The 23,840-nt window shown below is 42.0% G+C and overlaps 1 protein-coding gene across 1 annotated transcript in view; it reads left to right on the plus strand.

Annotated features, from left to right (window-relative positions):
• Window positions 1–3,159: 3,159 nt before the first annotated feature.
• The window catches only part of LOC109900317 (major facilitator superfamily domain-containing protein 2B), a 34,758-nt gene continuing 14,077 nt past the window's right edge, over window positions 3,160–23,840 (plus strand). Inside the window, exons 1-7 of the mRNA XM_020496007.2 lie at window positions 3,160–3,318; window positions 3,689–3,860; window positions 5,558–5,734; window positions 6,300–6,624; window positions 10,794–10,919; window positions 11,157–11,281; window positions 22,970–23,093. Of these exons, the coding sequence (XP_020351596.1) occupies window positions 6,538–6,624; window positions 10,794–10,919; window positions 11,157–11,281; window positions 22,970–23,093 (462 nt within the window). The 5' untranslated portion in view covers window positions 3,160–3,318; window positions 3,689–3,860; window positions 5,558–5,734; window positions 6,300–6,537. The remainder of the gene's footprint in view (window positions 3,319–3,688; window positions 3,861–5,557; window positions 5,735–6,299; window positions 6,625–10,793; window positions 10,920–11,156; window positions 11,282–22,969; window positions 23,094–23,840) is intronic.

Consider the following 23,840-nt stretch of genomic DNA (forward strand, 5'->3'; position numbering starts at 1 on the left):
TACTGTCGCAAAGCTAACTAAAAAGCAGCATTCAACGAGAAAGGATAGAGTTTTACTTCAGCAGTGATAAATTCCTGAACTTCTTCCATGAAAAGATCATGATCATTAGAAAGCAATTACGAACTCCACTTTGAATCTGCGTATTTCTCCAAAGCTCAGTTGTCCTGAGTCTGCCCAGAACTGCCAGGACCTAGGATCAATGGAGATACTCAAGTTTTTTAATCCTGTATCTCTTGATACATTCATGAAAATAGTCATGGCTTCTAAACCGTCAAGCTGTATACTGGACCCTATTCCAACTAAACTACTGGAAGAGCTACTTCCTGTACTTGGCCCTCCTATGTTGAACATAATAAATGGCTCTCTATCCACCGGATGTGTACCAAACTCATTAAAAGTGGCAGTAATAAAGCCTCTCTTGAAAAAGCAAAACCTTGAAAATGTCAAAAACTATCAACCCATATTGAATCTCCCATTCCTCACAACATTTTTTGAAAAAGCAGTAAAAGCAGCAACTCACTTCCTTCCTGAAGACAAACAGCACTGAGACGGCACTCGTGAAGGTGGTACATGACCTTTTAATGGCCTCAGTTCGTCTCTGTGGATGGTTTGTCCTTTGACAAATCAATTATACGTTTCGGCGTTCCTCAAGTTTCCGTTTTAGGACCACTATTGTTTCCACTATATATTCTACCTCTTGGTGATGTCATTCGGAAACACACTGATAAAGCAATAAATAAACTTCTATTAGTGCTAAACACGGCTGCTAGAATCCTGACTAGAAACAACATTTTTTATCATATTACTCCAGTGCTAGCCTGTTAAGGCTGGGGCTGATTTCAAGGTTTTACTATTAACCTACAAAGCATTACATGGTCTTGCTCCTACGCATCTCTCCGATTTGATCCTGCCGTACATACCTATAGGTACGCTACGGTGACAATACAATAATTATGGAATGATCTGCCTGTCCATGTGAGAGACGCAGACTCGGTCTCGAACTGTAGGTCCTATGATTGAGTGTAGTCTGGCCCAGGGGTGCGAAGGTGAACGGCAAGGCACTGAAGCGACGAATTGCCCTTGCTGTCTCTGCCTGGCCGGCTCCCCTCTCTCCACTGGGATTCTCTGCCTCTGAGCCTATTACGGGGGCTGAGTAACTGGCTTACTGGTGCTCTTGCACGCTGTCTCTAGGAGGGGTGCGTCACTTGAGTGGGTTGAGTCACGGACGTGATCTTCTTGTCCGGTTTTTCAAAGTCTGGGGTTATGCCTCATTAGAATATCAACAATTAAACATTATTTAATGAATTTGCCCTCAGCGAATGGCTTGCTATGTCTAGCAATTTTGTAGGACAGTAACTAGCTAGCTCTCGCAATTCCGTCGTTTGCTGAATACAGTTTTGTGAAAAGTCCTTGCTGCTCTTGCAACTGAGAAAGCAACTCTTTCGATGCACTTGCCCTCTGCTCAGAAGACATAATCCTATATTTCTCTACATGCTTCGTCTGGAAGTGTAGGGACAAGTTGTAGTCTTTCAAGACAGTGATGTTCTCTTTACACAATAAACAAAAGGCTTTCCCTGATACTTCAATAAATAAATATTTCAATGTCCACTTTTGCTAGAACACCCTACATTAATTGTCTACTTTCTGTTTGTTTTTAAATCTTTGAAAAACACATTTTTGTGTGTGTGTGTGTGCAGTTCTTTTTTCGTGCCTTCAAAATAAATGTCCCACAAACAGTGGGAGTTAAATCATTACACAAATGCGAGTATTCATTCAGGCTTTTAATTTGAATAACAAATACATTTTTCAAAACTTTACTATTGCAAATTCTTTGTGATTTGAGCATGATTCCTCTGGCCATATTGAATCAGGTCACGGGCCGGATATGGCTCCCGGGCCAGCCTTTGCCCAGGCCTGCTCTAGATCTAGCTTTCAGGTGTAAATGATCTAGGCACTTACGTAATTTATTTGGCCCAGTACCAGGTTACCTTCAGAATGGGCAAACACTCAATCTCATCTTTCCAAAGATGGGTCACAGGCCTATTAGTGTGTAGCCCAAACTATTTGGAAGCTACAGACAGAAGTTGGCACATCGGTAGTACCAACTTCAGACAAGTCCTGTGATGCTTGTGGAGCCCAAACCGTTTGGACACTAGAGGTTTTTGTGAGAAGACCGATTTTCGGAATGTCTCCTGGTCTGTCAAAAAAAACCTGTATCTCTGCCACGTTCCACTGCAGAGGTGGATTGAGATGCAGCCCATGAAAAAGTGGTTTAAAAATTGGGATTTTGATGGGGATTTGTTTATTATTTATTACTGGAGCCCTCATCCTCCACATACAACACCCCCAAAGCGCACACAACCCTGGGTCGCTCATCTTTTCAGTTCGCTGCAGCCAGCGACTGGAACGAAGCTGCAACAAACACTCAAACTGGACAGTTTTATCTCCATCTCTTCATTCAAAGACTCAATGGACACTGGCAGTTATGTCTGCTTCATGTGATACATTGTTGCCTCTACCTTCTTGCCCTTTGTGCTGTTGTCTGTGCCCAATAATGTTTGTACCATGTTTTGTGCTGCTGTCATGTTGTCATGTTGCTACCATGCTGTGTTGCTGCCATGCTATGTTATTGTCTTAGGTCTGTCTCCATGTAGTGTTTTTGTAATGAATACTCAGGGAGAAAAAGGTGTAGATTCGCGGCAGGTGTTTATTTCACCTAGGACTGAAGGCTATAACTGGTTGTCACAAACGAGCTAGGAAAAGGCTTAGTAGAGTCAAAACAAACAATACTTCACAAAGGCACAAACAGAATGAACTGAACTAAATAAGGAGCTGATGAGACGAGGTGTGTAACTAACACTGGTGAAATCAATGAACAAAAATTAAATACAGGGCTACGTTCAAGAACACAAAGAAACAGGGCTACGTTCAAGAACACAACGAAACAGAACACAAGGTTGACTAAGAAAATAAATACAGAACCTTACAGTTGTGGTATCTCTCTTGTTGTGATGTGTGTTTTGTCCTATATACTGTATATATATTAATCCCAGCCGCCGTCCCCGCAGAAGGCCTTTAGCTAGGCCGTCATTGTAAATAAGAATTTGTTCTAAACTGACTTGCCTAGTTAAATAAAGGTAAAAAAAAAAAATGCATTACGCTAATTGGGGCGCGGATATTGCTGTAGGGGGTTTCAATGCCATGATATTCGATATTTAAAGCCACACGGAGGGAACACGAAACATAAGAGAGAGCAAGACACAAGGAGAGTCGATGTGAAAGCTACTGCACAGCTGGAAAACCCATAGAACTAGACAGGTATTTTCTTTAGGCTACCATGGGTCTGCCAGGCAGTCTGCCGGCGGGGTCCTGTAGTAAAAGGGGACACATTTCCCAACCGCAACATATTTAATAGCACTACGCGTGCCTGGAGTTACCTGACTTTAAGTCCAATTTGATATTTTCCAAACTGTCTTTTTACCTGATCCGCTACAGAAATTTGATTTGCACATACCTCTTCACGCATTATTTAGCATTATCTGAAACATATACGGAGTAATGCGTTTATATGCATGATTTCCCGATGGTGATATATTTGCAGGCAGTCATTTTACTGGCAAGGGCGGACTGAATGTTTGGAATGTGTGAGAACATCTTACTAAGGGTTTGGCTGGGTTCTCCTTTTCAGATATCTGTGCCCCGGTTGCTGGCAGCGTGTCTGAGAGAATGCAGTGTAGTTGACTGCTCAGCGGTTTGACGCCTTGTTGTGAAAGAAGGGATGCTGCGAAGAGGAGAGAAGAGAACAGACAGGTCTTCTGTGGGACAGGAGGTGCGCTGAATGTATCGTTGAACAAAGACTCGTGAGTGAGATTAACCCTTGAACAATATAAAAAGCATTGGATATATTAGATCATATTTTAAAAAGGGTTGGTATGGGATTGTTCTAACTATGCACCTGACATTTGCCTATTTGGTGACAATCATAATAGTTTATAATTAAACGTGCCCAGATTTATGCCTATAACCTGTATAAAGTGTGTGTCTATGTATCACAGTCTCTGGTGTGTTTGTGCGTGTGTGCCCCTGTCCCTCATGAATCAGAGTAGACTGCAATTTAAACCTACATCGCAGCCACGTAGGCCTGTCGATCATAGCATAACGTTAAAACATTCAACCGGGCTGCATATAATACACTCCTCTAGCCTAACACCATCTGCTTCTGACCTGCATGGGAAACCAATCCAGCCAACTTTCACTTAACTTTCATTCGGATTTGGTGTTTGGTGAGGTGCCAGCATCACATAGCATGGAGGCAAAGAGGAAGAAGATTTAATACATTCACTGTGGGGAAAAGTAACCTATTATGATAGCTGGAAAGTTATGCCAACAATGTCACCAGACAGTAATGTAAGTGACACATGTGCAATGGATCATTAATCACATAGATTCTGTCATTGAGATAGCAGAATGAAAAAGTGTGTGTCTGTTTGAGAGGCTGCGCTGCTCTCTCAGGGAGAGCGGTAGAGAGGATGAGAAGTCTGACACCATAGTTTTTTCTCCGATCTCATAATTGTGACCACTGCAGACTGATTTTAGCTCAAATCTGTAGATTGAAATTAGAACTTGTTTTAAGGTCAAATAATGTTTATTGATCATCTTAAGAGCATCATTTTTCAAGGTGGCTGATAATTAGAATATGTCCAAACAACCTCCGCTTCATTACATAAGCCTACCTACAGTACCTGTAAAAAGGTTGGACACACCTACTCGTTCCAGGGTTTTTCTTTATTTTACTATTTTCTGCATTGTAAAATAAGTGATGATATCAAAACTATGAAATAACACATGGAATCATGTAGTAACCAAACATGGTGTTTGTAACGATTTTGGAAATGAGCAGACCAAGGCGCAGCGTGAATTGAGTTCCACATCTTTAATTACAAAGTGAAACTAGAAACAAAACGTAAAGACCGTGACGACGTAGTGCTCAAACACACTAACACGAACAACATGCCACAAATGCAGGTGGGGAAAGGCCTACCTAAATATGATCCCCAATTTAGAGGCAACGATTACCAGCTGCTTCTAATTGGGAACCACACAAACCACCAGCCTAGAAATCTATAAACCAGATAACCTCCCCAGTCACGCTCTGACCTAAACACCATAGAGAACTGAGGGCTCTCTATGGTCAGGACTTGGCAGTGTTAAACAAATCAACATATATTTGAGATTCTTCAAACTAGTGACCCTTTGGCTTGATGACAGCTTTTCACACTCTTGGCATTTTCTCAACCAGCTTAGCTTCTTTGAAGAATCTAAAATAAAGTATATGTTGATTTGTTTAACATTTTATTGGTTACTACATGATTCCATATGTGTTATTTCATAGTTTTGATGTCTTCACTATTATTCTACAATGTAGAAAATATTGAGAAAAAAAGAAAAACCCTTGAATGAGTAAGTGGTACTGTATGTTATTATAACCCTGTAATGACTATAATGTCAATGTTATTATCACCTCCTGTGATTGTGCTACCACTATTGACCACTGGAGGCGCATGTCCCGCTGTGAGACTCGGTGAATGAAGTGGAACAGCACTGTCTGTCAAACACTGCAGTCTCCTTCTGCTCTACTGCTGGAATCTGCCTGCGTGCGACTCTCTCCCTGTATCTCTCTGAGCCTGCGATCCACTGAGTGCCTCTACTCTTCTCTTGTCTCAGCATCACTCAGGTAAAGCCAATACAGACCTCTCTTTCTATTATTGTGTTCTTGCTTATTGTTTACCTGGGACGTGATTGAGATAATGACCGAGATTTGAGGTTGTAAGGGATGTGTTCACTTATGGCAAAACTGCTATGATATAGTAAAATAAATGATTGTTTGTTATATGTGTTAGGTAGATTCTGTAGATTCTGTTTGTGGCAGCACCATTTCACCACGTCAAATTCCTGGTACATGCAAATGTATTTGGCGAATAAAGGTGATTCTGATTCTGAGATAGCCTCGCTCATAAACAAAAATGCAGAATATTTGCAAGGATATTTCCATGTGTTTTGCCTACCAATATAGGGTGTCACACTTCCTTTATCCTATCTTAATAATGATACATGAAGACATGGCATCTCTTAATTAGATCTATTAATGTGATGCAGTGTTGCTGGCTGACATAAATACATGTGAAATAGAGATCAGGGTGAAAAATAGGGGAGATTTGAGTGTGAAGGGGATGGTTATGTGTGTGTTTACAGTATGTGTGAGTTCTGCTTGCCTAACTGCCCTTCCCTCTCTGGCTCAGTTCCAGCCCCTGAGCACTGAACACAGGGCAGCATGTGAGTGGCAGCAGAATTGAGCAGCCTCACGTCCTCCCGAACACACACAGGAACACCAGCTCATCCCCGGCCGTCACTTAGAGTCACACACATACTTACGCTCACACTCAGACACCCACACAGACACACGCACTTTCAGACTCAGAGAGACACACATTCACTCACATTCACATACAAACGCTCAGGCACGCTCAGGAGCCAGCCATGGCGAAGGGAGAGAGGGTACCCCATACCCCAGCAGGAAAACTCTTCAAGCCCCCAGAGCCAGCTTTCAACAAGCCCCCCCACCAGGTAAGGACACACTGCTTTTATTTTGTGAATCAGTTGGCTAGTTTACCCCTGGACTGACATCTTAGGGGACGTTCGTGTTCCTTTGGTTTGGCTTTCTGGCGTGCTGTTATACAATGCCTGGATATTTGAGAGATTGAGGGCAGGGAGTTAGTTAATTACATTGAACATCAGTTGGATTGTAATAATACTACTTACAGCTTAGGGCCAGACACAGAGGACGTTTCTCTCTCTGTTGGATGGATGATATTGGTGTAAGTTCACACTGAGTGCTTTTTGGGTACCAGTAAGACTGCCTGAATGTCAGAAAGAGACATTCCTGTGAAAGAATGCAGTGTGTGTGTGTGCCAGTGAAAATATGTGAAGCCGTGTACTCGTGTGAGTAAATGGAATGCTTACTTATTGATGGTATTCCGGCACACATGCCCAGGGGCGGAAGGCAATGACAGACGAGGAGCCAAACCTTTATTTTACTATACCACTAGTTCATTATAATACAGATGTAGCGTATTGTGTTTCATTATACCTCCAGTGCATTGATACAGACAAAAATAAGTACTCTACATCGTCTTCTATGTTTAGATTCACACTGGCCTATTCACTGCTGGAAATTCAATATGGTCTGGCTGCACTTATTGCTCAGCAATGTGTTTAAAGCTGTCCTAATTCAGTGAATAGCCAATGAAGAAAAGTGATGTAATATTCACATCGTTTTTCTGAAAGAATGGATGCAGCGTGACCTTGAGCTGTGTGTGTGTGTGTGTGTGTTCATGTGAGTGTGGAGGAGCTATGTGTGTACAGCATGGCCCTTATGAATGATATGTGTGTGTGACCTGGGTGAATTATACATGCTAAAGCAGCTAAAGCAGAGGCTGAAACAGAGGAGACTAAAGCCCCTAATGCAGGGTTCCCCAAATGGCGGCCCACAGGTGTTTATTTTGTTGTTGGACATTAAAGACAGTACAAACGCCAGCAAATGAGCTCCAAGTTATTACAATTTTGGAAATCTGTTCCAAAGTATTCCCACACATAATAGAGAGATGTGTAAACAAATGTAAACAAATGTAAGCAAGGTTTGAAATTATTATGTTTTAGTCAAATATTATATCTGTTTGGGCTTCTTGCGGTCAATTTGCAGTTAAACAAATTATTTGTAATGATTTCTAGTTGATGATCCCTGCCCTTAACGAGTCACCTGTCACAGTGAGTCCCTCAGCTTCAGCCAGGCCCTCTGGTGGTCAATCACCAGAACACAGCTGACAGCTCCAGACAGGAGAGGAGAGGGACTTGTTTGACTTATCTATTACTGTGTTTAAGTGCTTTCAGAATAAGTATGTTACATGTTGTAATCCTTGTGAGTTCAATTCTGTATGCCAAGTCTGTGTTCAATCCCTTGGCATCACAGAGGCCAGAACTTCACACTCTGGTTCCATCCTAACACTTTCACACACACACACAAACACACACACACACACACACACACACACACACACACACACACACACACACACACACACACACACACACACACACACACACACACACCAACCATAAAATCTGCCTTTTAAGTCCAATGTCAAATTGTATGAGGAAATTCTACTGCCTGTAAACCTTTATGTAAAGCTCTAAACCAGCTTTATTTCTTTATACAACCAGCTTTATCTATCACACGCATACAGTACACACACTCAATCTGTGAATACTGACAGAAGTGGGAAAAGCAATCAAACATATTCACTATTCCCTACTCATCCTCTGTGTGCGTCACAGTCAGCTAATAACTAAGATCCTCTTTAAAAACATAAAGGCACGTAGCCAGAGTCGCTTTTTCCCCCACTTCATCATCATTAACAAAGTCATTTACTTTGGGAATTTGCCCCATTTTCCCAGAGCCACAGTATGCCTCTCTGAGGTGCTTTTGTGTGTGTGTGTGTGTGTGTGTGTTTATGCAGTTATAGGAAGCTAGATAACGTGTGTTCAGACAGCGGAGGGATATCCTGTTTACATCTTCAGTCATAAGACCTCAGTAAATAAGACTGTAGTCAGACTCTCTCTGTGTCTGTGTGTAGAGCTAGGCAAGCGCCACTAATGAATGCTATCAGGCCCTGACTATCTGGTATGGAGTTAAGACAGATAAATCCTTGTTTGATGACCTGTGGACTCTTTAACCTTCTTGTACAAAGAGAGAGCCTAAAACGATATGACCTCTTTACAGTACACTCTTAGAAAAGAAGGTGCTAACTAGAACCAAAAAGGGTTCTTTGGCTGTCCCTATTGGAGAACCCTTTGAAGAAACTCATTTGGTTCCAGGTGGAACCCTTTTAGGTTCTATGTAGAACCCTTTCCACAGAGGGTTCTACATGGAACTCTAAATAGTTTTACCTGGAATCAAAAAGGGTTCTACTTGGAACCAAAAATGGTCATCCTATAGGGACAGCCGCAGAACCCTTTTGGAACCCTTTTTTCCAAGAGTGTAGCTCTGTTTTCTGGGTTTACCCCCTCAGTGTGGAGTATGTTATGGGGATACAAACAGTGACGGCGAGTCCAACTACGGAGCTGTATTGCAGAGGAGGGTATAAGTCATAGACACACTTGATGTTGAACCAAGACGTCACTGATCTGGCACAGACCATTGGGATATTTAGACCCTTCATCAGTTAACCAGTATTTTCCGTAGAAACCAAAGACTTGTCTCGTCTTCCCGTTTAGAGCTAACTGCAGTGAGGATGAGTGGAAGGGGTAGAGACTAAGTAGAGACTGAGAGTTTTGAAGTTAATCCACATGCTACTCTTTCCTTACTCATAACCCGCTTGTCTTGCTGTGTTTTAAATAATTACACAGCTCCCTTCTAGAATTGTCATTCTAGAAACCATCAATGTTTTCTTGAGGAGACGAAAGAAGATAAAATAAAGTCAGCCAGATAATGACAGTGTGTTGAAGGGCTTTGGACTCTGTGGTTGGTCTGTAGTTGTTTTGGTGATATCTTTCTTTCATAAAGCCTGAAAGGCCTACAGCTGTTGGCAGTGAGGTAACCCACCCATAACTGTAATGTATGGAAACAACAAAGGTTAGAGAGAGAGAGAGAGAGAGAGAGTGTGGAGAGAGATGGGGGAAGAGAAAGAAAGGAGAGAGAGAGAGAGTTCACTTGCTTTGGCAATGTTACCATATGTTTTCCATGGCAATAAATCCCTTAGATAGAAATTGAATTGAGAGAGCGTGAGAGAAAGATATGTACATATAGAGGGAGAGCGAGACGGAAGGAAAGACATTGAATCAGAAGCTGCTGTATTTTGGTCCGTGCCGTGTGTGTTTCCGTGTCTGTCTCCGAGATGTTCATAACAGTCGTAAATATTGGGCTGTCCAGGAGCCTGGTGGTTTTTCTGCTATTTCATGTGTAAGGATGGAAACATCTCTGATCATCCCCTGATCACAAGTGTTAGGGTTAGTCGATAGTTAGTAGAAATGTTGTTGACAGTTATTGAACATCTACTGAACGTCTACAAACCATCTACTTGGGACTATCCAAATAAAGTATTACCCTTTCCATCTCATGGATAGTGCTTCACTAAACAATGTTACAAGTCATATTTGAACATATATTTTATATACTATTTGGACATATATTTCATACTATTTGGACATATATACTATTTGGACATATATTTCATATACTATTTGGACAAGGAAGTTAGTCATGGTCTATGACATAAGGTCAAACTTCTGTATCGAACTTTATGTGAATGGCGCTCAGTGATGTCTCTGACATCACAGTGGACAATCTATTTCTGAAAATAGAATTCTAAAGATGGAATTTTATCTCCAGTTCTGTGGTTCTGAATTTTTTGGGGGGACGCCACAAATCCGGCGCCCTGCTGTCACAGACTCACTCTGCTACAAAATCTGTATTCCTTATCCACAAAGATAGCTTCCACCTTCAGATTTGTTTCCTGCTTGTATCTTATCTGAGGCTAATATTTAGGCTACATAGCCATGGCTAGCAAACACAATTATTGTCTTTACACGGTAAAGAAAGACTGAGTAGTCAACTGTATCTCATCGGCTTTGCATATCATTTATTTGACTATTTCTCAGATAATGCACCTCCATGAAATGTGTGAGTGATAGGCCTAACTGACTTGTAACTCTCAGATATTTTTTCTGCCCGTCCGTAGACTGTGCTGGACCAGAGGCTGTCTTTCTGCAGTAAACTGTGTTTCGCCATCGGAGGAGCACCCAATCAGGTGGCCGGCAGTGCTACGGCATTCTTCCTCCAAATCTACCTGCTGGATGTCGCCCAGGTAACAAATTTTTGTGTGTCACTCTCTTTTCCTCTTCCTATGTTCTCTCTTCTCTTTCTCTCTCTCTCTGTTTTTCTCTCTCTTTTCCTCTCTTTTTCTCTCTCTTTTTCTCTCTTTTCCTCTCTCTGTTTTTCTCTTTTCCTCTCTCTCTTTTGCTCTCTCTCTCTTTTCCTCTTTTTCCTTCTTTCCCTCCTTTCTGTGTCTTCTAACTCCATTCCTCTGTTAACTCCTCCTCAGATCAACCCGTTCCAGGCCTCCATGGTTCTGTTCATAGGGAAGGCATGGGGAGCCATGACCGACCCTGTTGTCGGCTTCTTCATCACCAAGAGCAAGTGGACCAGGATAGGCAGACTCATGCCCTGGTGAGGCCATACACACATAAATCACTGATTGCACAGAGTGCACACACCTAGTTTCCCAAGGGAAAAAAACAGCAGAGCAGCTCCAGAGGACCACAGATCTATAAATGCTAGGCTTCACATTTGGACTCTATTGAATTATACTAACGCTTTTCCCCTTGGCTGACGTGAGTAAAAGTTTTAAACATTTTAACCCTCGCAAGGTCCACCGGGCCAGACGGAATACCAGGGCACGTTCTCAATGCATGCCCAGACCAGCTGGCAAGTGTCTTCACTGACATTTTCAATCTCTCCTCGTCCCAGTATGTAATCCCAACTGACCACCATTGTCCCTGTTCCTAAGAGCTCCAAGGTAACCTGCCTAAATGACTATCGTCCTGTAGCACTCACATCTGCAATTAGGAAGTGCTTTGAAAGGATGGTCATGACACACATCAACACCATCATCCCAGACACCCTGGACCCACTCCAATTAGCATACTGCCCTAACAGATCCACAGATGACACAATCTCAATTGCACTTCACACTGCCCTCTCCCACCTGGACAAGAAGGGAAATAACTATGTGAGATTTCTGTCCATAGGCTACAGCTCAGATTTCAACATCATAGTCCCCTCCAAGCTAAGGACCCTGATACTGAACACCTCCCTCTGTAACTGGATCCTGGACTTCCTGACGGGATGGCCCCAGGTGGTGAGGGTAGGCAACAACCCCCCACCCGCCACGCCGTCCCTCAGGTTGTGTGCTTAGTCCCCTCCTGTACTCCCTGTTCACTCACGAGTGCGTGGCCACGCACGACTCCAACACCATCATCAAGTCTGCTGACGACACGACGGTGGTAGGGCTGTTTATCTGCGGCAATGAGACAGCCTACTGGGTGGATGTCATAAACGTGGCAGTGTTGTGCCATGACAACAACCTTTTCCTAAGACCAAAGACCTGATTGTGGACTACAGTAGAAAGAGTGGAGCGCACGCCCCCATCCATATCGACAAGGCTGTAGTGGAGCCGGTCGAGAGCTTCACGTTCCTTGGTATCCATTTCACTAAGGACTTTACATGGTCAATTCACATCCGCACAGTTGTGAAGAGGGCATGAAAGCGCTTCTTCCCCCTCAGGAGGTTGAACAGATTTTGCACGGGCCCTCGGATCCTCAAAACGTTAGACAGCTGCACCATCGAGAGCATCTTGACTGGCTGCATCACCACTTGGTATGGCAAATGCACCACCCTCGACCGCAAAACGCTACAGAGGGTGGTGCAGACAGCTCAGTACATCACTGGGGCCGAGCTCCCTGCCATCCTTGATCTCTATATCAGGTGGTGTCAAAGGAAGGCCTAAAATAATTGCTAAAGACTCCAGCACCCAAGTCATAGACTGTTTACTCTGCCACCCTCCGGCAAACGGTACCGAAGCATCGGCTCTCTGACCAACAGGCTGCGAAACAGCTTCTACCCCCTATGTCATAAGTTTGCTTAATAGTTCATTAATGGTTACCCAGACTATCTCCACTAACCCTATCTTACACCGATTTTGCACACACACAATACTATACAGTATATATACACACACACACACACTACACTGACACTCTCACACGACCCACACACAATCACAGACAATACACACACACACACACACACACACACACACACACACACAAGCACACGCACGCAGAGAGACAGACGCATAAACACACACTTGCACACTCATCTGTTCTTTATTCTTACTCTTATTATTATATATCCTGATGCCTAGTCAATTTTTAGTCTTATTATTATCTATTATCTATCACTTCACCCTGCCTTCATTACATATCTACCTCAAATACCTCGTACCCCTGCAAATCGTCTCTGTACTGTTACTCCCTGCATATATAGTGGCAAGAAAAAGTATGTGAACACTTTGGAAATACCTGGATTTCTGAATAAATTGGTCATCAAATTTGATCTGATCTTCATCTAAATCACAACAATAGACATATAGTGTGCTTAAACTAATAACACACAAATGATTGTGTTTTTCTTGTCCATATTGAAGACATCATTTAAACATTCACAGTGTAGGTTGGAAAACGTATGTGAACTCCTAGGTGTCACGACTTCTGAAGTCGGTCCCTCTCCTTGTTCGGGCGGTGTTCGGTGGTCGACGTCACCGGCCTTCTAGCCATCGCCGATCCTATTCTTGCTATTCACAAGAAGCCTGATGTGAACCATGCTTCAAACAAAAGAGATCTCAGAAGACCTAAGATTAAGAATTGTTGCCTTGAATAAAACTGGAAAGGGTTACAAAATAATCTCTAATAGTCAGTCAACGGTAAGACAAATTGTCTATAAATTGAGAAATATCAGCACTGTTGCAACTCTCCCTAGGAGTGACTGTCCTGCAAAGATGACTGCAAGAGCACAGCGCAGAATGCTCAATGAGGTTAAGAAGAATCCTGGTGTCAGCTAAAGACATACAGAAATCTCTGGAACATGCTAACATCTCTGTTGATGAGTCTACAATATGTAAAACACTAAACAAGAATGGTGTTCATGGGAGGACACCACGGAAGAAGCCACTGCTGTCCAAAAAAAACATTGCTGCACGTCTGAAGCTCGCAAAAGTGCACCTGGATGTTCCACAGCGCTACTGGCAAAATATTCTGTGGACAGATAAAACTACAGTTGATTTGTTCGGAAGGAACACAACAATATGTGTGGAGAGAAAAAAAAGGCACAGCACACCAACATCAAAACCTCATCCCAACTGTAAAGTATGGTGGAGGGAGCATCATGGTTTGAGGCTGGTTTGCTGCCTCAGGGCAGCTTGCTATCATCTATGGAAAAATGAATTCCCAAGTTTATCGAGGCATTTTACAGGAGAATGTAAGGCTATCTGTCCACCAATTGAAGGTCAACAGAAGTTAGGTGATGCAACAGGACAACAACCCAAAATACAGAGGTAATTCAACAACACAATGGCTTGAACAGAAGAAAATACGCCTTCTGTATTGGCCCAGTCAGAGTCCTGACCTCAACCCAATTGAATTGCTGTGGCTTCACCTCAAGAGAGCGGTTCACACCAGACATCCCAAGAATATTGCTGAACTGAAACAGTTTTGTAAAGAGGAATGGCCCAATATTTCTCCTGACCGTTGTGCAGGTCTGATCCGCAACTACAGAAAATGTTTGGTTGAGGTTATTGCTGCCAAAGGAGGGTCAACCAGTTACTAAATCCAAGGGTTCACATACTTTTTCCACCCTGCACTGTGAATGTTTACACAGTGTGTTCAATAAAGACATGAACATGTATTAATTGTTTGTGTGTTATTGGTTTAAAGCAGACTGTGTTTGTCTATTGTTGTGACCTAGATGAAGATCAGATCAAATTGTATGACCAATTTATGCAGGACTCCAGGTATTTCCAAAGGGTTCACATACCTTTTCTTGCCACTGTACATGTATTTTATTCTTCTTGTGTTATTATTTAACTCTGCATCGTTGGGAAGGGCTCGTTAGCAAGCATTTCACGGTTAAGTCTATACCTGTTGTATTTAGTGCATGTGACGAATACATTTTAATTAGATATTTGTAATCCACAGCTGTACCCTTATAACTGTAGACCTGCAGAGAGTGTTTACCAAAAGCAACCACATCAAACTTAACCGTAACCCTAGGTGTCAGCTCTAAAGTGTGCGTGTGTCAGCTCAAAGCTGTGTAAATGTACTGGCTTGACACGACTCACTTACAAGAAGTACTGGTTGAGTACTTAGTGCTGATTCTGATGTGACTGAGGTAGTGCTGTATAAGTTTTACAAGGCGTAGATTACTGACAAGCTGACAGGCTGGAGAGATCCCAGATCACAGCATTACTGATTTGATTACCACTGTATGTGTGTCTGTGTCTCTTGAGTGTTTTTGTGGCAGAACGCTGGGGCCATGCCCGTTTGTGTGTGTATGATGATCATCAGCACCGTGAGAAAGCCAGACCCTCCCTATAGTTAACTCCTGAGGGAATGCCCCTCTAACTGTCAGACAGGAAGTCCCCTGGACCTGGGCTGTGACATCATCAGACAGACAGGAAGGGATCAGTATCTATGTCCTGAGCAGTTTGTGGCAGAACACCGGGGCTGTACCCGGGTGTGTGTGTGTGTGTGTGTGTCCTGAGCGGTTTATGACTGTGCCCAGTTGGTACCCCTGGGTACTACTGTGTTTATGTTAGAGCCCGCCATGCCAACAGAGAGGAATGTTTAGATACACCTGGGACATTTCACTCACCATTTCTGAGAGTGTGATGGAGCTGAAATCCACTTCTTGCTTTGGTCTCAGTCTCTCTGTGTCTGCCTGGGTGCATGTGTTTTGCCCTACTTCCCTTTTTGAAAAACTCTCATTGGATTATCTACTACCCATCCTGTGAGCCATTTTACAGAACATTCTAACAGTCTATTCTAACATTATAACTGTTCCATTCAGTCACTGTGCCTTTTCAACCCTGCCATGACCAGCCTATACAGCAGCAGGCCCAACCCCAGCCCCAGTGCTAGGCAGCCCTGTCACACTCTTTGTGTGGCTGAACAATCACTAAGGACAGGCCTCTGTGTCACAGGGAGAGCTGGACTGTACCAGAACTCACCACTCTCTACCTCTCTCTACCGCTTTCTCTCTTTCTCTCTCTGTCCCCTCTCTACCTCGTTCTCCTGCTTTCTCTCTCTCGCTTTCTCTATTAATCCCTCTTTCTATCTGTTTTTGTTTTTTTGGGGGGGTAGATCAGCTTTAATATTGCAGATAAATATTTTCTACAATGTAGAAAATAGTAAAAATAAAGAAACCCTGGAATGAGTAGATGTGTCCAAACTTTTGACTGGTACTGTGTCTATATATTTAAAAAATTCTTATTTTCCCCTAACCCTACCACCCCTTCCCTAATTGAGGTAAACTAAAGGACAACAACACTTAGGGCTTCTACTTCCAGGTTATACGTCATATATACATTTTACAGGCACAATGTATTTTACAATAGTTATTTTTTGTTTGTTTTTAATCCTAGCCTTCAGCTACCCTCAACCCCCTCCCTTCTGTCTCTGAAGACCATCCAGTTTGATTTCTATTTCCATATATTTTTAACTGTGCTGTTTCACAAAAGTTCTGAACCTATATACATTTTAATGACACAGTATATTTTACATGAGTTATCTTGTTGTTTTTAGGCCCACCCTTCAGCCCCACAAAACCCCTCCCATCTAGCTCTTAACCCCTCCCATCTAGCTCTTAACCCCTCCCATCTAGCTCTTAACACCATCCAGTTTTTATTTATATTTTCAACTGTGCTGTGATTTTTCACAAAAGTTCTGAACCTTTCTATTCTCATAGTTTCTACAGATTGTAAATTAAAGATACATTTTTTGCAATAATTATTATTATTATATTATTGCTTGATTGACTATGACTTTTCAAATCACCCAGCAGAGCTATTTGCAGAGTTAGCTCCACGTAAATGTTGCAATTCTTCAGCCATATAATAAGTTATATTTTTAAATTCTAAGTTTTGAATCCAGCATAATGTGCTTTGTAATCGGTACGTCAAAAATCTCTTCCCAACTATTTTGCATTCTGTATGGCACAGCTGTCAATTTTTTGGTCCTTAAATTAAACTTTGTACTTTTTTCTTTATCAAAACTTTTCTTTAACCAATTTTGGTCTTTAATGCTGGGCCGACAGACAAGTACCTTACTCCCCCTCCACATGCTTCTTCCATTTTTGCGGTAATTGTAACGCTTGTCATCTGGGGAAGGAGAGGAGGACCAAGGTGCAGCGTGGTAAGTGTTCATATTTAAAAATATTTGAATGAACACTGAAAACAAAACAATAAATGAACAGTCCTGTAAGGTACAACACTAAAGAGAAAATAACCACACACAAAACACAATGGAAAACAGGCTAGCTAAATATGGTTCTCAATCAGGGACAACGATTGACAGCTGCCTCTGATTGAGAACCGTACCAGGCCAAACACATAAATAGAAAATCATAGACAAACTAACATAGACAACCCACCCAACTCACGCCCTGACCGTACTAAAACAAAAGACAAAACAAAAGAACTACGGTCAGAACGTGACAGTAACGCTGCAATTAGTTTGATGTAATTTTGGGTAGAGCAGACATTTCCATATATTTTTTGTTAGCTGCATGTGGGACATACCTCCACCAGTCCTATTTATGATATCATTTACAATGTTTTACCTTTTTAAAATATTCTTTCCCCCAAAAAATATATATTTTAAAACAATTAGTATATTTGAGTTTAGCCATAATATTTTTTGTATTAGTTCTGTCTTTTCTGGTGGATTAAACTGAAATTGCAACCAACTTTCTCTGGCTTGTTTTAAAAATAGTGATATTTTAGAGATTATTTCATTTTAAAACAACCGAAAGTGAGAGGTTGTAATCTGAATAAAGGGGAAAAGGCCATTCTTGAACATGGGATGAGACAATTTTACTAATCTGTTAGAGAACCAGTTTGGATTTGAGTATAACTTTTGTATGACTGAAGCCTTTAGTGAGAGGTCTAATGCATTCATATTTAATCATTTCTGCCCTCGAGTTCATAAACTACATTTTATTTTATTTCACCTTTTATTTAACTAGGTAGGCTAGTTGAGAACAAGTTCTCATTTGCAACTGCGACCTGGCCAAGATAAAGCATAGCAGTGTGAACAGACAACACAGAGTTACACATGGAGTAAACAATTAACAAGTCAATAACACAGTAGAAAAAAGAGTCTATATACATTGTGTGCAAAAGGCATGAGGAGGTAGGCGAATAATTACAATTTTGCAGATTAACACTGGAGTGATAAACGATCAGATGGTCATGTACAGGTAGAGATATTGGTGTGCAAAAGAGCAGAAAAGTAAATAAATAAAAACAGTATGGGGGTGAGGTAGGTAAAATTGGGTGGGCTATTTACCGATAGACTATGTACAGCTGCAGCGATCGGTTAGCTGCTCAGATAGCAGATGTCTGAAATTGGTGAGGGAGATAAAAGTCTCCAACTTCAGCGATTTTTGCAATTCGTTCCAGTCACAGGCAGCAGAGAACTGGAACGAAAGGCAGCCAAATGAGGTGTTGGCTTTAGGGATGATCAGTGAGATACACCTGCTGGAGCGCGTGCTACGGGTGGGTGTTGCCATCGTGACCAGTGAACTGAGAAGGCGGAGCTTTACCTAGCATGGACTTGTAGATGACCTGGAGCCAGTGGGTCTGGCGACGAATATGTAGCGAGGGCCAGCCGACTAGAGCATACAGGTCGCAGTGGTGGGTGGTATAAGGGGCTTTAGTAACAAAGCGGATGGCACAGTGATAAACTGCATCCAGTTTGCTGAGTAGAGTGTTGGAAGCTATTTTGTAGATGACATCGCCGAAGTCGAGGATCGGTAGGATAGTCAGTTTTACTAGGGTAAGTTTCATGGCGTGAGTGAAGGAGGCTTTGTTGCGGAATAGAAAGCCGACTCTAGATTTGATTTTAGATTGGAGATGTTTGATATGAGTCTGGAAGGAGAGTTTACAGTCTAGCCAGACACCTAGGTACTTATAGATGTTCACATATTCTAGGTTGGAACCATCCAGGGTGGTGATGCTAGTCAGACATGCGGGTGCAGGCAGCGAACGGTTGAAAAACATGCATTTGGCTTTACTAGCGTTTAAGAGCAGTTGGAGGCCACGGAAGGAGTGTTGTATGGCATTGAAGCTCGTTTGGAGGTTAGATAGCACAGTGTCCAAGGACGGGCCGGAAGAATACAGAATGGTGTCGTCTGCGTAGAGGTGGATCAGGGAATCGCCCGCAGCAAGAGCAACATCATTGATATATACAGAGAAAAGAGTTGGCCCGAGAATTGAACCCTGTGGCACCCCCACATGGTAATGTAAAAGTTGTATTTTTTTTGTGATCCAATACATAATTTAGTACACTTAGCCTAATTTGGTTTCAATCCAGAGAGGTTAGAAAAAGTATCTAGATTCTCGATGAGGCTGTGGAGGGATCCAAATTGTGCATTTAAATGAATAATCAGCATACACCTTTTGTTTTTAGGCCCTCGATTTCCAGCCCCTTGATATTATTGTTGGATCTGATTTTAATAGCTAACATATCGATGGCCATAATAATTAGATATGCCGATAGGGGACTACCTTGTTTTTCTCCTCTTGACAGTGTAATACTTTCTGAGAAGTAGCCATTATTTAGTATTTTACACCTAGGGTTATTATACATAACTTTAACCCATTGTATAAGAGATTCTCCAAAATTTAAATATTCCAGGCATTTATATATACATTCCAGTTGTACTTTATCAAAATCCTTTTCAATGTCAGCAATGAATACCAGGCCTAGTTTCCCAGATTTTTCATATTGTTCTATTGTTTCCAGTACTTGTCTTATATTATCTCCAATGTATCGTCCATGTAAAAAAAGGATGAATAATATCCAACAATACCTTTCTAATTCTGTGCGCTATGCATTTTGCTATAATGTTTGCATCACAATCACAACACTGAAGTGTAAGGGGTCTCCAATTGTTTAAATGAACTGGATCTTATATATATTTAACACTTGTGTCCTGTTTCAGTAATGATGAAATCAGACCTTCTTGTTGAGTATCTGATAATGTACCATTTTTATAGGAGTGGTTAAAACATGCTTATAACGGACCCTTGAGTACATTAAAAAGGTTTGATATACCTCAACTGGTATACCTGATATAACTGATATACCTCTATGCCATCCAGCACTGGAGTTTTCCCATCCTTAAAAGCTTTAATTGCATCAATAAGTTCCTCCTCTGTAATTTGGCATTCACATGAGTCTTTCTGTACAGCTGCTAATTTGACATTATTAATAGGGAAAAAATCCATGCAATTAACTTTCTATCTATTATTAGTTGAACTGAATTCTAGGGCAGGACAGACCTGGAGTGAGGGCAACTGGAGCAGAGGGTGTGGGGTTTAGTATGTGGATGGGGGTCAAACACCTTGGAGTCCTATCAGGTCAAAGGTTAGAGTTCAGGTCCATTTGTAACGGCATTCAGAGGTGGAAGAAGGATCGGACCAAAGCGCAGCGTGGTAAGTGTTCATGATGTAATATTTAATGAAATGAACTGAACACTGAAATACAAAACAATAAAGTGAACGAACGAAAACCGAAACAGTACCGTGTGGACCAAACACTCACATGGAAAACAAACACCCACAAACCAAAAGTGAAACCCAGGCTACCTAAGTATGATTCTCAATTAGGGACAACAATTGACAGCTGCCTCTGAGAACCATACTGGGCCGAACTCAAAAACAGACTGCCCACCCCAACTTATGCCCTGACCATACTAAAACAAAGACAAAAACAAAGGAACTAAGGTCAGAACGTGACACCATTGTGGAAACGTTTTGGCGTCGTCACCAAAACAACACGACTGTGGCTATTTTGGAGTGGTGCATAGAGGATGTGGTTGAGCTAGCAAAAACTTGCTTAGTTGTGTTAACTATATGTACTTAGTTGACACTACAGCTGCAGAGCAGTGGTTGGACTTGAGTCTTTATGATAAGGATGTTTTCCTAAGTATACAGATACTCAGATGTTATCAGATTAACCTAAGATATAGCTTAGATTTTTGGGTGTCCGTCTTCGGCTCCTAGTCTGTTGCTTTAGTGGGAAAGAATTAGAGCCTATTTGTGTATAACTCAGTGGTTATAGATGAGAGAGTCATTGATGACTGGAGGAAAGTGCACTAGTCCACAACCTTCTCTCTCTGTCTCTCTCTCTCCACAGTGAAACACAGCCCATAATGATACAGTATGTACCAGTTGTATATGGATGAATTATACATAGACAACACAGCTCCCCACATCCTCCAAACTGCACAATGCAAAATCATTATTCTGTCCTGAGATGTGTGTGTGTGTGTGTGTGTGTGTGTGTGTGTGTGTGTGTGTGTGTGTGTGTGTGTGTGTGTGTGTGTGTGCCTGAATAAAGATCATGACCATGCGGGTTAGCGATCCTGTGGCATAGTGCATCTTCCTGTTCTCCCACTGTGCCGCCACACTAACTCAGAACGGAAACCTTCAGAGTCACAAACACCCAATCCATCTCTCCCAAAACAGCCCACACACCATTAGTCTATCACTGGCCTAACAGGTTTACAGGCTTTTATACACAGTTGTCTAAACTAGCCTGTTGAGGTACAGTGGTTTGCGAAAGTATTCACCCCCTTGGCATTTTCCCTATTTTGTTGCCTTACAACCTGGAATTAAAATAGATTTTTGGGGGGTTTGTATCATTTGATTTACACAACAATGCCTACCTACCACTTTGAAGATGCAAAATATGTTGTTCTTGTAAAATAAATGAGAAAACAACTGTAAACTTGAGCATGCATAACTATTCACCCCCAAAAGTCAATACTTTGTAGAGCCTCCTTTTGCAGCAATTACAGCTGCAAGTCTCTTGGGGTATGTCTCTATAAGCTTGGCACATCTAGCCACTGGGATTTTTGCCCATTCTTCAAGGCAAAACTGCTCTAGCTCCTTCAAGTTGGATGGGTTCCGCTGGTGTACAATCCTTAAGGCATACCACAGATTCTCAATTTGATTGAGGTCTGGGCTTTGAAACAGCCATTCCAAGACATTGAAATGTTTCCCCTTAAACCACTCGAGTGTTGCTTTAGCAGTATGCTTAGGGTCATTTTCCTGCTGGAAGGTGAACCTCCATCCCAGTCTCAAATCTCTGGAGTACTGAAACAGGTTTCCCTCAAGACTTTCCCTGTATTTAGCGCCATCCATCATTCCTTCTATTCTGACAGTTTCAGTTCCAGTTTCCCAGTCCCTGATGATGAAAAACATCCCCACGGCATGATGCTGCCACCACCATGCTTCATTGTGAGGATGGTGTTCTCAGGGTGATGGGGTGTTGGGTTTGCGCTAGACATAGCAATTTCCCTGATGGCCAAAAAGCTACATTGTAGTCTTATCTGACCGAAGTACCTTGTTCCATATGCTTGGGGAGTCTCCCACATGCCTTTTGGCGAACACCAAACGTGTTTGCTTATTTTTTTCTTTAAGCAATTGCTTTTATCTGGCCACTCTCTCGTAAAATCCAGCTCTGTGGAGTGTACGGCTTAAAGTGGTCCTATGGACAGATACTCCAATCTTCGCTGTGGAGCTTTGCAGCTCCTTCAGGGTTATCTTTGGTCTTTTTGTTGCCTCTCTGATTAATGCCTTCCTTGCCTGGTCTGTGAGTTTTGGTGGGCGGCCCTCTCTTGGCAGGTTTGTTGTGGTGCCATATTCTTTCCATTTTTTAATATTGGATTTAATGGTGCTCTGTGGAATGTTCAAAGTTTCAGATATTTTTTTATAACCCAACCCTGATCTGTACTTCTCCCACAACTTTGTCCCTGACCTGTTTGGAAAGCAAGTAATTTTTTTCATTTCACTTCCCCAATTTGGACTATAGGAAAAACGCCAAGGGGGACGAATACTTTTGCAAGGCACTGTAAATGATCATGTCTTTATCAATTGCACAAACCTATAATGAGGCCAAAGTTTCACAATAAATAAAAAAAGATTCAAAATTTGACTCAAATGTTTGCTTAAACAATGGTCATTAAGATATGCAATAAGAACAATAACCCTGCCCTCCCTTTTTCTCTCTGTAGGATGGTGGGCTGTACTCCGTTTGTGGTGGTCTCCTACTTCTACCTTTGGTTTGTTCCTCCCTTCACAAACGGACGTTTCATCTGGTACCTGGGCTTCTACTGCCTCTACCAGACACTCATCACTGTGAGTACCAGACAGCTACCTAGGACAAAAGTGTTGGCCCACAAGGACAACCATTTACACATCCTCGTTCTCAGATACAGTATCCTCTCTAACACTATTCAACACGGACTTTGTGCACTCATAGTATACACCTACCATTGTTCCTGGATACTGCTTTTTATTTGCCAGAAAAGATACAGATAAGCAGAGATGACTTGCCGAACCCAACACAAAAATATCGTGAGCAGAGCCAACGTGTCATAAAACCAAACCTTGTTGATAGTTCACCTCAAACAAGTGTGTTTATTAAGGTTTATTTTGTTACTAAGGTACAGCTTCAAACCCTTTCCTTCTCTCTCTTTCTCTCTGCTCTCTCTCACACTCTCTCCTCTGCTCTCTCTAATCTTTTTAACATGTGCTAAAGAGCATGTTGCCCACTGCCCATCGTAGCCACATTGCGATGGCCTATAATGACATGTCATTCTAATTACTTGATAAGTATATGCTCGGCCCTGCCAGAGACCGCTGGATGGGTAAATGCTGGTTACCACTTTTAGCTTCACTTCATTGTCTTTGTGTGTGAGAGACTGAGAACGAACGGCTGCTATCACTTTAAAGCCCTACAGTAGTAACAATAAAAAAAACAGGCCAGTGTGATCATTCAATCATGATTTGATGACTAATCCTTTTACATGACAAAGCTCTGGTCAAATTGGATTCTATACATTTAGTTTTTTTCCCCCAACAAGGCCCTACAAATGACATGCT

The sequence above is a fragment of the Oncorhynchus kisutch genome, linkage group LG12, assembly GCF_002021735.2.
Source record: "Oncorhynchus kisutch isolate 150728-3 linkage group LG12, Okis_V2, whole genome shotgun sequence".
NCBI classification, from domain to species: domain Eukaryota; kingdom Metazoa; phylum Chordata; class Actinopteri; order Salmoniformes; family Salmonidae; genus Oncorhynchus; species Oncorhynchus kisutch.